The sequence below is a fragment of the Perissodus microlepis genome, chromosome 18 (genome assembly GCF_051167445.1).
Source record: "Perissodus microlepis isolate ML-2025 ecotype Zambia chromosome 18, ASM5116744v1, whole genome shotgun sequence".
Taxonomy (NCBI): Eukaryota; Metazoa; Chordata; class Actinopteri; order Cichliformes; family Cichlidae; genus Perissodus; species Perissodus microlepis.
In genome coordinates, this window is record NC_140478.1 from 482467 (window position 1) to 495000 (window position 12534).

The following is a 12534-nucleotide window of genomic DNA, read 5'->3' on the forward strand; positions in this document are numbered from 1 at the left end:
TAAACTTAGATTTGGTCTGTGGCTGTGTGGTGGTTCTGTTTCAGCCAGGAAGCCTCAGGGATGAAGGAGACTGAAATGTGAGGAAGAAAAAGATCTGCAGTCAGAAACAAGTTACAGCTTTAGCTCATTTTACTGAAAAACGTGTAACAGGAGTTGGTGAACCAGGTGCCCCTGTAGCATTACGCTACTACTGTACATACAAGACAACACTCACAGATCAGTCTTTGATTATACAATGCTTCTAATGAGTATGTTCATCCATATATAATGTAAAACCAAATGGTTCTGGGTCACAATGCAAATTAAGTGTTTACAGTTGTAAAAAAACAAACAAAAACCCACACTTGTTTTGGTAGTTGGGGATGAGCCCGATTAGGGCTTTATTCCTGTGTAAATCTTATTTCATCCATATGGTCTCCAAGATAGTTCGAGCCAACCTTCTTCATGTGCCACATTTAGAAGGTTAGTGTCTCAGATCACTCCACATTTTAACCAATCACACCAAAAAATGCACATTTTTGGTGTAAAAATACATTCAAATGTGTAAAACAAATCATGTCCCTCGATCTTTGTCCTGTGCAATGTTCCATGCTGCGGACCCATTGGTGTGGAGATTCTTGGAGGATGATAATGGATCTAACAGAACCGGCCAGTAAGGGTTCCACGCAGACTGGAGAACACACATCGTCCTCATAGGAGTGTTACCAAACTGTTGAAAGGTTTTGAGAAAAATAAGATCCCGCTGCTTGAAGAATAAATGCCTCAGAGAAAACTCAGAGTTGCTGCAGGAAAATGAGTTTGCAAAAGTTCATTCATAAAAACCCTGTTTACCTGTTACTGCAGCTAAAAAGACACCTGGGAGTGACGAGCCGTGCTGCTTCCTCTACAGAAATCTTCATGCGTTTCTTTTAGATTCAAGGAGTATTACAACTTAGCATCCAATCACAATCAATTCTGTTGAAAGTGTTGCTCTTGACAGAATCCTCTGTGCTGGTCTAATGCTGGGTCCAGATGACATACAGTGTGACCTGAAACACACAAACCTCGATCCTTCGCTGGCAGCACAGGGGGATTACTCTAGACAGATAAAACCTGGGCATGATATCTGTGTCAGAAAAATTAAGCTAAAGCAGAAGTGCTTAAAAACTTGCATTCTATTTTAGGCCACCAGATGGCGATAGCTGTGGTTGCAAAAAGCCTCCCAGAGCTGGGGAAGTGGCGGTCTCCACCTCTGCACACACCTTCATACCCAGTTTATGATCTCATTCACTGCTTTTGGGTCAAATGTAATAAAAAATAAAAAAAAAGTTTAGTTTGCAAATCTTGGTCATACTACGTTTCAAAGCGTGTTATCATGGGCTGATGACAATCAGAACCCCCCACCCCCGCCTCAGGTTTTTTGCAAACCAATGGCCCAGGAAAAGTGAAAAACTCCTGGCTGCAAAGCCTGACATCACTGTAGCTACATCCATCTTTAAAGGGCTCCCAGTTGGCTCGATCTGAGACCACAGTAAACATTTTCCTGATGAGTTCATGGTCCCAGTGACTAGTTTCACACACTGACGAATACAAAACGAGATTCATTTTTTCATCACGGTCTCCATTAGAATCCGGGAGGAAGATAAATCCAGGCGTGTCTTACTGTGTGACTTATAAGTCACTACTGTCTGAGTGTGCATCACCCCTCGGTCCATGTGACATCTGGCTGCTATGCTAAGCTAATGACCTTTAGCCCAGTTATGGACCTCCCCCAGGTGGAACAAGAGGATAAGGAAATGGGTGAATGGGGAAGTGATGCTTCACTAACTGTAGAGGTTACATGCTTCTGTTATGTACAGTATATGGTCAAAGAACACACCTAACACAACATAGCTCTTGGCCAAGATGATGGAAAATACCTGACAGAGTGACCAGCTAATATTGTGTAGACACAACCTCATTTTCCTCCCCAGGAGAAAACCAACAGAATCTCAAGTCTTTGACCTTTGATCTCCTTTTACTGACATGTTGTTCAGAGTCAGCTGTCCAGTGTGAAATGTTGGGAAATCACCGAGGGTTCAGACATTCTCAAAAACAGCAGGTTCCACCGTTCTAGGCTATCGACTCAATCTCCCACTTGGTGAGGTATTGAAATATTAACACACGTCTCTATACAACGTTTTATTTGAACCGTGAAACATATCAAATGTATAATGTCATCCAAAACATTTTGACCAAAATTAACATTTAAATTTCAACATGGATTAAAATATGTGAACAAAAAAAGGGAAAAATCACAAACTAGATCAAACATTCGATTTGGCTTTTGGTGGCACGTTTCTGACAATCCCAACATCATAGTGAAGTGTGACCCAGGCCTACACTCTACTGCCGGGCAGCTTCATCAGGGTGGAGGGCGTCACCTGTCTGTCATAACATCAAACATTTTCTACTTAAAGTCTCACAGGCTTATAAAAACGGAGTGTAAAATAAAGCTACAGCCAAGTCAGCCTGCAGCTGAAATCATGAAGCAACTGATGCATTCAATGTAAATACATGAAAAGAAGCCCAACATAGACTTTCTGCAGCACACCATGTTATCTGGTCCTGGACTTGGATGCACAACAGGAGACAAACAGACGGAAAGGGCACACGGGGTGATGGGGGGCTGCAGTCGGGGGCTTCGCAGCTGCTCGTGAGTTAGCATGTTAAGGTGCAAGTGTGCTCACAATATCCTGAGTACAAAATCTTCATCACATTGCGTCTCCCACTCTCCTGCCAATGTGAAGCACACTGTTCACAATGCATCGATGGCTTTACTGTATTTTAATTTGTGTGTCAATGTGAAACCTGAGGAGCTACAAAGTAACAGTACGAACACAGGACTGACCCGTCCTTGGGTGGAGCGACTGTGTCGGACGAACACGTGCTGCTCTTTGATGGTTACCCGAGGACGACCCTGTCACGCTCAGTGTGTCTGTGACGGACATGAACCCTGAGCTCGAGCTACAGTCGGCAAATGCTTGGAAACGTATCAGGAAACGTCTTCAAATGGTCGCTGTGGGAATGTTAGAGTGCATGAATGTGTGAGTGAGGAATGAGCAGACAAGCTCCCGGAGCGCTCGCTGAAACTGAAAGGAGACACAGGATGTAGGGAAACGCACCGTCGGGTCGTTTTGACTCCACATTTATAGAGCCGGTATGAACACTGTTACATACACACACATCCGACTACTCAAACCTGTCAGAGCTCCATGTTTTAGCTGGGAAACAGAAGCGTCATATCCTGGTCCAATCCTGGACTGTCAGCTACACGGAGGCATTTTAAAAGTGATGCAGTAAAATCCGTCAGTCGGGCTGAAGCAGCCATTACACCTCCTGTCACAAGCTAACAGCTAACACAGCGATGGTCTCTGCAGATCATTTTTACTGTTTCATTTCATAAAAAGTGACCGTGTGGTGACAGCCCGTCAGCCTCATGGCACGGTCGGGTCAGATGAACATCAGGTCACCAGCAGCTGTATATTCTGACTGGTTGGTGAAACTGGTCACAGGTATGTAGTGAGTGCTTGTTAGTCTGCAGTTTGCTGGAAGATGCTGACGTGTCTGCACACACCTGTTGACCACGCCCCCTGCAGAACTGATAATGTGAAAAGTGCGACTGGAAACACAACGTTCACCTTCAGAGTAATAGCTGCACCTTAAATGTGTTGAGGCGCAGCTTTTACTTTGAAGGAAAAACTTCTCCAATTCCAGATGGGACACACTTCCCTCAGCTCGGAGGTAATTAGAAAACTGCTAAGTCAGCATATTCCACGCAAACTGCGAGCAACCCTGGCAATCACAGGGAAGTCACGTAGCAACATGACAGCTAACAGGAAGCACTCACCGACCAATCAGGGAGCACGCTCTGTTTTTTAATCTGGTGACTGGAAGTGGAATCATGTTTAATGTGGTGGACAAATCTCAGGCAGCGTGTGATCGTGATCATAAATGATAATTAGCATCAGACGTACAAACTTTTATATACTATGGACTCTATGTGTCTTTATTTTAGCTCAATAATAAGGAAAAAATGGGAATGTTGTTATCCGACGATAGCCTAACGCTAACGTGCTTCTTATTTCAGCTGAGAAATAAAATCCAAATCAGAACTTCCCAAATGTAAAACATTAAGACGCAAACATGTATTTGGATGCATTGTGAGGATTGAAAGAGCCTCAGTCTAACTCCGTACTGAGGCAAATACAGCAGAACAGAAATATCACAACGAGGCTCCACAGAGAAAAGTAAAAAAGTGCACACAAGTCTTAGGCCATCACACGCCAGGACTTCCAAATGCATCCACACAACATTAAAACTAAGTACATGAAACGAACCGCCGCCTCATGGAAACACAGACAGCAACAATGAGAATCCAACACTTTGTAGAAGCTGTCGTCAGACGCGAGCTCATCCAAGCACAAAGCAAAAGGGAGCTGACGACTTTTGGAACGTGAAGAGAAACCGTCGAGCAACGTTTAGGAAAGCCTTTCCTCCAGTGTTGTCCCGTCTCTAAGAAACAACATCAGGCAGAAACGATCAGTGAAAACAGACCGATGTGTGCGACCTGTTGATGGTGGCGCACAAACCAGGAATCACTCCCCTGCTGCAGGAAGGTCAAAAAGGCAACAACTAAGACTGTTTCTTCTTAAGACTCACAGCTTTGTGCCGCACCGACTTTGTTTCAGAGAGCCCAGTCACACCCAAGTTAGCATACACGTAGCCAATCAGGTTTCAGTACACCACCTGCCGATAGACAGACACCGATGACAGACAGGTGACCTCTGCCTTCGTCTCCACCCTCATATTTCAGTGAACCAGCCTAAAGACGACATGTTGCACAAACCAACTGTTTCTACTCAGTCTTCAGGTTTTCAAATCACGATTTCAGGGCACAACACAAGTTTGTTCAAACCCGATGAGGTGGCAGATCTACACCTATACAAATAATGTGATGTACATTCAAACCATTTCCCGGGGCGGGTGAGTGGGAATTACAACAGGATGATGGTCGTTCATCATCCTTCAAAAGCAAAAGGAAAACTCCTTCTCAGCTCCACAGCCGAACAGCCGGCAGCACTACAGTGTGTTCTCTGTGTGGCACTCGCTAAATATTTCCACACACACTGAACTTTGGTCCGTGGTACATTTACAACAACAGGTACAAAGAAAAAGCCACGTTTCTGTCTCCTTATAGTGAATAATGGCTGAGCGTTGCACGTCCAACAACGATGAAACACTAAAATCACCGTCCGTGTGTCGAGACGTGATGGGCTTCCATCTCACGCTCCTACAAAGTGCATGTTTCTAAAGCATGTAAGGTGCAGGTAGGCAGCTCTGTGATGACTGAGTGATCAAGCTGAACAGCACGGGGAAGCCGCAGTTACCAGATGTCCATCGGCATCGTCTGCTGAGGAGGACTCGTTTTAACCCCTGTTGTGTTTTTGTTTTCCTTCCGAGGGGCAAAGTACAGGGTGGTTTCTAATTTCTTCAGCTACTACATAATTTACTACAGGCCTCTGCCCAGTCGTTTCCTGGATGCTGGAAGCGGGGATGCTGATGGCTAAAGGACAGCAACAGGCTTAAATTGTTGGCCTCTCCCTGTATGGGAGTGGTGTGGCACTGAGACGGCACTGGGAAATGGAAAATGTCACTGGTGTTTCACTCATGCTAGGCTGAGGCTTTGAGAAGAGCCCGAGCAGCGGTGGAGGAGTGGGTGTAGTTTAAGAATCCACCTCTGGGAGGCTGCCTGGGTAAAGTAGAGTTTAAGTGATAAGCCCACCATCGGGGATTGTTGACAGCAGGTTGGACACGTAGCTGGGTTGTTTGTTTAAGAGGTCAGAGTTCATCCGTCCGAGCAGTCCTGAACCCAAGCAGAGAAAAACAAGATGACGTAGGTACGAGCTTCAAACTCATTCCTGGTTGGGAGCTCAACGCCCACTCTCTGGGTAAATCCTCAGTTAGGAGGTGGAGTTTCCTCCTTTGAATAAATTCTGGACCCAGGCGAGGGGCGTGGCCTGATGTCAGGAGTCATCATCCGTGTCCTCTATCAGAACCTTGGTGTCACGAGTCTTGGACCTAAAAGGAGAAACAGGAAGGAAGCTCTTAAAGTGGGAACTCAAGTCCACGACTGATCACTGAGCTAATGTCGTCTGTCTCACGCGTGTTCGCACAGCCGTGGCTCCGACACGCGTGTTCAAAGAGCCGTGGCTCCGACACGCGTGTTCAAAGAGCCGTGGCTGCGACACGCGTGTTCGCACAGCCGTGGCTCCGACACGCGTGTTCAAAGAGCCGTGGCTCCGACATGCGTGTTCGCACAGCCGTGGCTCCGACACGCGTGTTCGCACAGCCGTGGCTCCGACACGCGTGTTCAAAGAGCCGTGGCTCCGACACGCGTGTTCAAAGAGCCGTGGCTCCGACACGCGTGTTCAAAGAGCCGTGGCTCCGACACGCGTGTTCAAAGAGCCGTGGCTCCGACACGCGTGTTCAAAGAGCCGTGGCTCCGACATGCGTGTTCGCACAGCCGTGGCTCCGACACGCGTGTTCGCACAGCCGTGGCTCCGACACGCGTGTTCGCACAGCCGTGGCTCCGACACGCGTGTTCAAAGAGCCGTGGCTCCGACACGCGTGTTCAAAGAGCCGTGGCTCCGACACGCGTGTTCAAAGAGCCGTGGCTCCGACACGCGTGTTCAAAGAGCCGTGGCTCCGACATGCGTGTTCGCACAGCCGTGGCTCCGACACGCGTGTTCGCACAGCCGTGGCTCCGACACGCGTGTTCAAAGAGCCGTGGCTCCGACACGCGTGTTCAAAGAGCCGTGGCTCCGACACGCAGTCGTGTGTCGTGTGTGAACACGACACACGACTTCAACACTGCTTTCTTCCTTGTTCAATATGTTTATACTGGACATGTATGCACTGGGATCTACACTGTTAAATGGTGACACTGTGTAAATCAGGTGGCATCAAACATACTGTCTATACAATCAGGCTGCAGGAGGCCTGTGGACCACCAGCATCACTCAGTTCTCACTTTAACTGCCTTCTTAAAGGCACAGGCATCAGCTGTAGCCTGCCTCTGCACACTGAGGCAAATCAGCCACATGTGTCTGTGATGTTTCTCTGCAATCACAGGACGACTGAATGCTTTAAACCTGAGACAAACACAAGATTTTACCTTCAAACATCCAATCATCTGTTTTCTGAGTCAGCGGTTTACTACGTGTGAACATAATAACCAGAGGTCTTTACAGGTTATTAGGCTGTGGTTTTACCATGAAACAGATTGCTATGCAAGTAAACAACTACCTGAGATAGCTAACCTTTGCAGGACCATGAGCTAACCCCCCCAGATATCACTGCGCTGACTGTATCTATAATAAATGACGTTCCAGTTTCTCCGTTTTGCATGAAGCTACATTGTTCTACGTGGGATCGACGGCCTTCTGTGCACGCCGATGAAACGTGCGTCTCCTCTGCCCACGTCTGCACTCAGCAGGACAGATAGACGGGGAAAAGACTTACTGCGAGGCCAGACGTGGCCTGCGCAGACTCATACTGTAGCTCCTCTTCCAGCTCTTCTTGCCCTGTCGGTTTCTCACGCCATCCTCCTGGTCCATCATCTGCTCCAGGAGGGTCTGGTCGTCGGCGTTGAGCGGAGCCACGCTGATGTCTCTGACAGCTCTGAATTCACCACAGTTGTTCAGATGTTCGTTCTCCAAGCGGAAGAAGTTCCACACAAAGCGCCTACAAGGACCACACATTAACCCGTTACTGAGTTTCTGTTACTTTATCACTTCCTGATCTAGGCCCAAACTGTGGCTGCAGATACAAGACACAAAGTTAGGAATGAACTATGAGAAAGACCAAAGGGATGAATAAAGAGGCAAAGTTGGGAAAATAAAAAGACTTGGTGTACCTAAAGACCTCCAGCGGGGCCAGGACTGTAGCAAAGATGTCAGAGATGCCGTCAAACGTGACGAGTGTGGTGACGGTGACCGTTAAGATCCATCCGAAACGTAACAGCACGTCCTCTACTATGGCGCTGTAGTAATAGGCCTGCAGGAGGACGCACAACAGAGCACGGCGCTTTACATTCATGCTGTGTGACTACATAACAACGTGCTGCTGTTTGGATTTGTGGATGAGAGGGTTAGCAGCAGCAAGCCTGCTTAGTTCAACCTGAAGTGCTGGACATTTGGACAGCGACTTACTTTTGTAAAGTGGCCACAGGAGGAGCTGCAGCTTCTTTGTGTGGTGTAATACCTTGTGTGGATAGACTATCTCCTCTCTCAGAAAGGTGTTCTCTCCTGCGTTGCGGTCAAACAGTCCCCAGTCCATCTTCAGATCCCAGACCAGAGTGTAGCACGAGCTCACCGCCAAACAGCCAATATACAGATAGAAGAAGATCTGGGCCTCAGAGCCTGCGTCTGTGGGCGGGACATCAGACAGGAGTGTTCTCCAGTTACAGCCTGCCATTAGAGCTCCATCCCATAATAACAACACAGAGGAGAGAATGATCTCAGGATGGCATTGCCTTATAACACGGCATCTGTTAGCCTACCTTTGTGTGTGCTGTAGAGGGCGGAGAAGGTAACAGCAAAGAAGGTGGTGGAATATTTGCCAGCATTAACCAGATGAGGGAAGGCCCGCTTGGTGTCACGGTAACGGCGCAGACACTGGACGAATCGGAACCACGCAGGAAGACACTTGATCACCGCCCGAACGCCATACGAGTACGAGTTGCACACATCGTTACCTGAAGAGGACGACATTTAGCCACCGGTTTGCTCTGACACGTACGCGTGAACAGTGAACATCTCAGAGCCTCACCTCTGCTGATGAGCCCGTTGTGTTTGGTCCAGTCCAGCTCAAAGCTGTAGAAACAGATCATGTACTCCAGGTCCATCAGGACCACCACCAGAGAGTTGAGCTGGTCAGCCAGCCAGAAGTCTGCAAAGCCAACACGGTGAAACGGAGCCGTCACCACTCGAAACTGTGGAGGAAGACGTCACAGGAAGAGCCCTCTTCAGAATAAAAGCTTAACCACACAAAAAAGTATGATGTAAAGGCTGTGGTCAGGGCCATTACCAGAAGTTTGAGCAGCCAGAAGCGTGACTTGTAGTAGCAGGTCTTGAAGGGGTTGATGAGGAAAAGGAAGAAGAGCCCATAGAGAGCCAGAGGGTTGGCCTGCATCGGCACCAGGATCTTGTCGCTGAAGAGACAGGACAGCAGGCTTACGCACCACAGCACCCCCAGCAGACCTGCAATCTGCACACACAATGACTCAGTCAGCATCCTTTCCCCGTGGAGGGGGCTAGGCCTACAGGTCGTTACATCATCTCTATAAGAACACGACTTATTTCTTTGGTTCAATCTGACCTCTGACCTCAAACAGATGCTGATGGGACAGGTTGTTTCTGGGGTTCAGTTCAAATATGAGCACATGGTTGACGCCTGCTTGCCTCCAGCCGTAAGTGTTGATGCCTACAAGACAAAAGAGTTGTTTTTTGAACTTCCTGGCTCTGAAATGAGTTCACGACTAACTCGACTCCAAACTTGGCACATAAGCTACAGTGTGAGAGTGTCTGTGTGTCCATACCCAACAGGAAGAGGAATTCTATTAACAGGAAGCCTCCTCTGTAGATTCGGACCATAGGCCAAACATCAGAACGATCTGTCCCCACAGCTACTAATGACAAAGACCAATCAGGAGACAGCACGATCAATACCGAGCAAAACTGCACAGAGCAAAAACAAAGTGCCTGATGTGAGGAGTCTGCAGCGTGTCTGGAAACAGACTTTTGTTTATCTGCACCACAACAAATGGAAACGAACATTCATGATGGTTCTACTGGAGGATGTCTGGGACGGCACCTCAGTCATTTCTTTGCTGTGGATACTGTTACAATTCAACCTAAAAACCCCAAAACACAACAAAACAATCACAAAAACACAAGTGAATACAAAGAAAGGCCAATCATCTCTCTGCTGTCCTTCTTCTGCTCCCGTTGTTGTGCAGATTTAAGATGATTATCAGAGGTGGAAGTGTGCTCCTCACTCATTAAAAGGATTCATATAATTAAGACCTACATCATTTTCCACTGTTCCTGTGGAAATCATGAAATCTGTCTCTTTGTTTCTGATGTCAGCAGGAAGAAACCTGAGCCTGGTCCTACCGCAGGTTTCCTTCCACTGTCACTCGTGGGGTCACATGATTGTTGGGTTTTCTCTGCATGTATCATTGTGGGGTCTACCTTACAATGTAAAGCCCCCTGAGGCGGCTGTTAGGGTGCTGCATCAATAACACTGGTCGTTCCCTCCACAACTTTACACACTACTGTTCCTCACATTTACAGAAATGTATTATTGGTGAGTTACTGAGGTGCATACTTTAGTCTCTCTTCATTCTCACCTGATGCCTTAATAATACTACTGTAGTAACACCTGTAGCTTTACGGACCACTGCAGTGCTGCCACGCTTTGCTCCATCTTTCTCACCTCCCACCAGGATGCTGATATTCCATAATCATTTATTTCTCCCTTCTCTCACGAAAGCCTCCTTTTTCCTGTGGCGTAATAAAGTATTATTATTATTGACAACATTTTTGTCTTCTGGACTCTGGACTTTCGACTATAGGAGACAAAAACTGGACGGTTATGTCAGTTAAATCCAAAGAGTCGTGCTGACAGGTTTCTTTCTTTATCATGTAGAAAAACAGTTCAATATGTGACGTCTTCACACTGACAGTAGGGGGCGCTTCACTGGTCCGTGGGCTGTTTGTGGCCCACAGTGTGTGACAGCCCTGATCCAAACCATTAAAGCCATCTGAAACTTGCCCAGTGTCTGGGTTAAAACACCACCTGTGACACACGCGTCCCATGACGACCAGAATAACACTTACATATTTCTGGCCTGTCCACAAACACAGTCAGATTCCAGGAAGTATAAACGAGACACTTCAGTGTTACAAAGGTCACTGTGTTTTTACCTGTAATGACCACAACGACCAATAAGACGAGGAAGACTCCGCAGTAAAGGCCGACTCTGAAGGTGGTCCAGGCAGGAGCAGGCTGTGGACACACGGACAGCGTTACAGCACCTGCACTGCTGTGCAGCACGACCAGCTGCTCTGCTTCTTCTTTCTTCTTCATGATTTTATTTTCAGTCACAGCAGCTAACAGCAAAACTTTGAACATGCAGTACTTTGCTGTTCACAATACCCCCAAAAGACAACAGAAAGAAAGAAGGAAAACAAACAACAACAACAAACACAAATATAAAAATGAAATGCATAAGGGACATTCGGTGTACAGTTAACTATGATAGTGATATAGAGATATTGTCCGGTCCTGAGAAGGAACCTGCCAGTGTACATCTCATCTTTCCCAAATGCAAAAACCTGACGAGCTCTGCAAGCCACTGTTCACGTGTGGGAGGAGCTTCCTGCTTCATCTTCAAAGTATAAGGCGCCTTGCAATGAGTGAAGCAAAGGCAACACAACTGAAGAGTATTTTGGCAGAGTGATGTTTTCAGGCATCATCCCAGCGACAGCCGTTAGAGCACGAGGATCATACTTAACGTTTATATCTCTGAAAGGGTGTTAAATACAGACAGCCAATAGTCATGAAGATTGGGGCACGTCCACGAAGTATGAAGGCGTGAACCTGGCGCTGCTTTACGTCTGCCACACAGGGGCTCGGCTCCTGCAGACAACTCGGCTAACTTTTCCTTGGAGATATGTAATCGGTGTAGGACCTTGAATTGCAGCTCATGCCTGGCACACATAGAAGAAGAGTGAACCCTCTGGAGAAAAGAGTTCATCTGTTATAGTCGTCCCAGGGTCGCTCCCTGTGCTTTAAGGATGGAGAGAGGAGATCTAATAATACAGCGCAGACTTCTTTAATCTCTTATGAATGTTTATATTAATCATTTTATCCAAAGACGTTTCCTCAGGTAGTTCCTGAAATGAAGGAAATCGGCTCTTTACAAAGTGGAGAATTTGTAAATAGTGGAAAAATGTTGCTGAGGATCATTAAACAGCTTCAGGAGCTGCGTGAACGAGGCAACAATCCCAGCTACAGAAAGGTCTTTGACATTTCTAAGGCCTTTACTTTCCCATATTTTAAAGGCAGAGTCCATCATGGAGGGTGGGAGCATATGATTTGAGCTGATAGGTGCTTTAATTGGCATTAAGTGTAACCCCAACCTTTTCCTATTGCAGCCACATTCTGAGCGTCATACAGGGTTACGTTGATAGGTGCACAGATGTAATGGGAGAGGACTCAACAAAGCTCAGACTCACTTTGGAGCCAAGCTGGAGTCTCTGCAGTGAAACTACTCATCCAGTACAGCATATTTCAAATATCTGCTGCCCAATAATAACACTGAAAGTTTGGCCTAGTTCTCTGCATGAAATCTTTCGTGGACTTTTGCCAGTCCAAATAAATGCAGAGATATGCTTAGTCAGTGTTACAAAATACTTATTGGGTAAGTAGCATGGGACACACTGAAAA

General features: G+C 46.9%; 1 protein-coding gene across 2 annotated transcripts in view; it reads right to left on the bottom strand.

The window, feature by feature from the left end:
- Window positions 1–111: 111 nt before the first annotated feature.
- Window positions 112–12534, bottom strand: part of LOC146366368 (solute carrier family 53 member 1) — a 47485-nt gene continuing 35062 nt past the window's right edge. The window contains exons 7-16 of one of the 2 annotated variants that reach the window (XM_084913625.1): window positions 11010–11091; window positions 9620–9706; window positions 9407–9504; window positions 9109–9288; window positions 8851–9013; window positions 8582–8776; window positions 8284–8447; window positions 7937–8076; window positions 7543–7764; window positions 112–6099 (exon numbers count right to left, since the gene is read on the bottom strand). In XM_084913625.1, the coding sequence (XP_084769751.1) occupies window positions 6045–6099; window positions 7543–7764; window positions 7937–8076; window positions 8284–8447; window positions 8582–8776; window positions 8851–9013; window positions 9109–9288; window positions 9407–9504; window positions 9620–9706; window positions 11010–11091 (1386 nt within the window). In that variant the 3' untranslated portion in view covers window positions 112–6044. Of the gene's footprint in view, window positions 6100–7542; window positions 7765–7936; window positions 8077–8283; window positions 8448–8581; window positions 8777–8850; window positions 9014–9108; window positions 9289–9406; window positions 9505–9619; window positions 9710–11009; window positions 11092–12534 lie in introns of both variants that reach the window. The other variant, XM_084913624.1, reaches the window with a different exon arrangement.